A 993-nucleotide genomic window follows, 5' to 3' on the forward strand; every position below is an offset into this window, starting at 1 on the left:
CAACTGCTGTCCTCCAAGCTCCCAAATCGGTCTTATCATCTGGATTCCCCCAGTGATGTAATAAAAGCGCTTGAGAAATGTTCCATAGTGTATGACCAGCACCTGGAATCATGACCAGATGCGCAAGACTCTCGTCGGAAAAAGCCAAAGGTTTCCGTTGTCTCTGCAAGCCATGGAAGTTCAGACAAGTTCCCAAATCGCCTTCAATGATCTGAGGGTGTTCTGAGAAATCCTCGGGTGAAAGGCCAGTCTGTTTAATTAGGTCATCGTATAATGAGGCTATTCCATCTGAGCCATTGTCGGAAGAGTCCATCAACTTGAGCATATCGATATCGGGCTTTTCTGGCTTGATTTGGTCAATAACAGCAAGATTCAAGATTTTCATGTCCTTGTACTTCTTGGGCTTGATCATATATCGCAGAAGCACCACAGCCACTTGGTTTTTCAAAGTGGCTACCCAACACTCTTGCTCACCTTTACTACGAAGTAATTCACCCGAATCAACTGGTCGTTCACAGTCATCCTTGAGAATTTTCTGAAGCACAGGAAGAGTACAGAGGCTTGGATCAAGCCCGGTCAGGAGCTCGGGGTTCACAAAGTGAACGTAACCCCAAGTACCATGATATGTCTTGCTAGTAGCATCAATTCTACGACTATGAACACGTTCCATCATGTCAAGATTATCAATACACAGAAAAACCCAAAAAGCCCCAGCAGCTTTAATTTTTTTCTTGATCGTGACCAATTTTGCCTTTGCTAGTGTTAAAAGTCCACGAAGCGCTGATTTTCAACATGCACTAAGGCCTATCTGATGTAGATATTGATTGACTTGCTCAGAGACCCCGCACGCTAGTAGCGCAAGTGAATTTTCAACTTGAAGTGCGTTACAACGCCGATTACAACCATAAGCAATCATTTGAATCGCTGTCAGCGCAATCTATGATCAAATGACTCGACTTGAAGCATCAGTCAAATGTAATTACAGGGTGTGTT

The 993-nt window shown here is 43.8% G+C and overlaps 1 protein-coding gene across 1 annotated transcript in view; it reads right to left on the minus strand.

Annotated features, from left to right (window-relative positions):
* Window positions 1-356: 356 nt before the first annotated feature.
* MELLADRAFT_107504 (uncharacterized protein) overlaps window positions 357-993 on the minus strand; it is a gene marked incomplete at both ends in the record, with an annotated part of 1,216 nt that continues 579 nt past the window's right edge. The window contains 2 exons of the mRNA XM_007411064.1: window positions 357-403; window positions 475-653. Coding sequence (XP_007411126.1) covers window positions 357-403; window positions 475-653 — 226 coding nt within the window. The remainder of the gene's footprint in view (window positions 404-474; window positions 654-993) is intronic.

This window comes from Melampsora larici-populina, assembly GCF_000204055.1.
Source record: "Melampsora larici-populina 98AG31 unplaced genomic scaffold MELLAscaffold_23, whole genome shotgun sequence".
In the NCBI taxonomy this organism is placed as follows: Eukaryota; Fungi; Basidiomycota; class Pucciniomycetes; order Pucciniales; family Melampsoraceae; genus Melampsora; species Melampsora laricis-populina.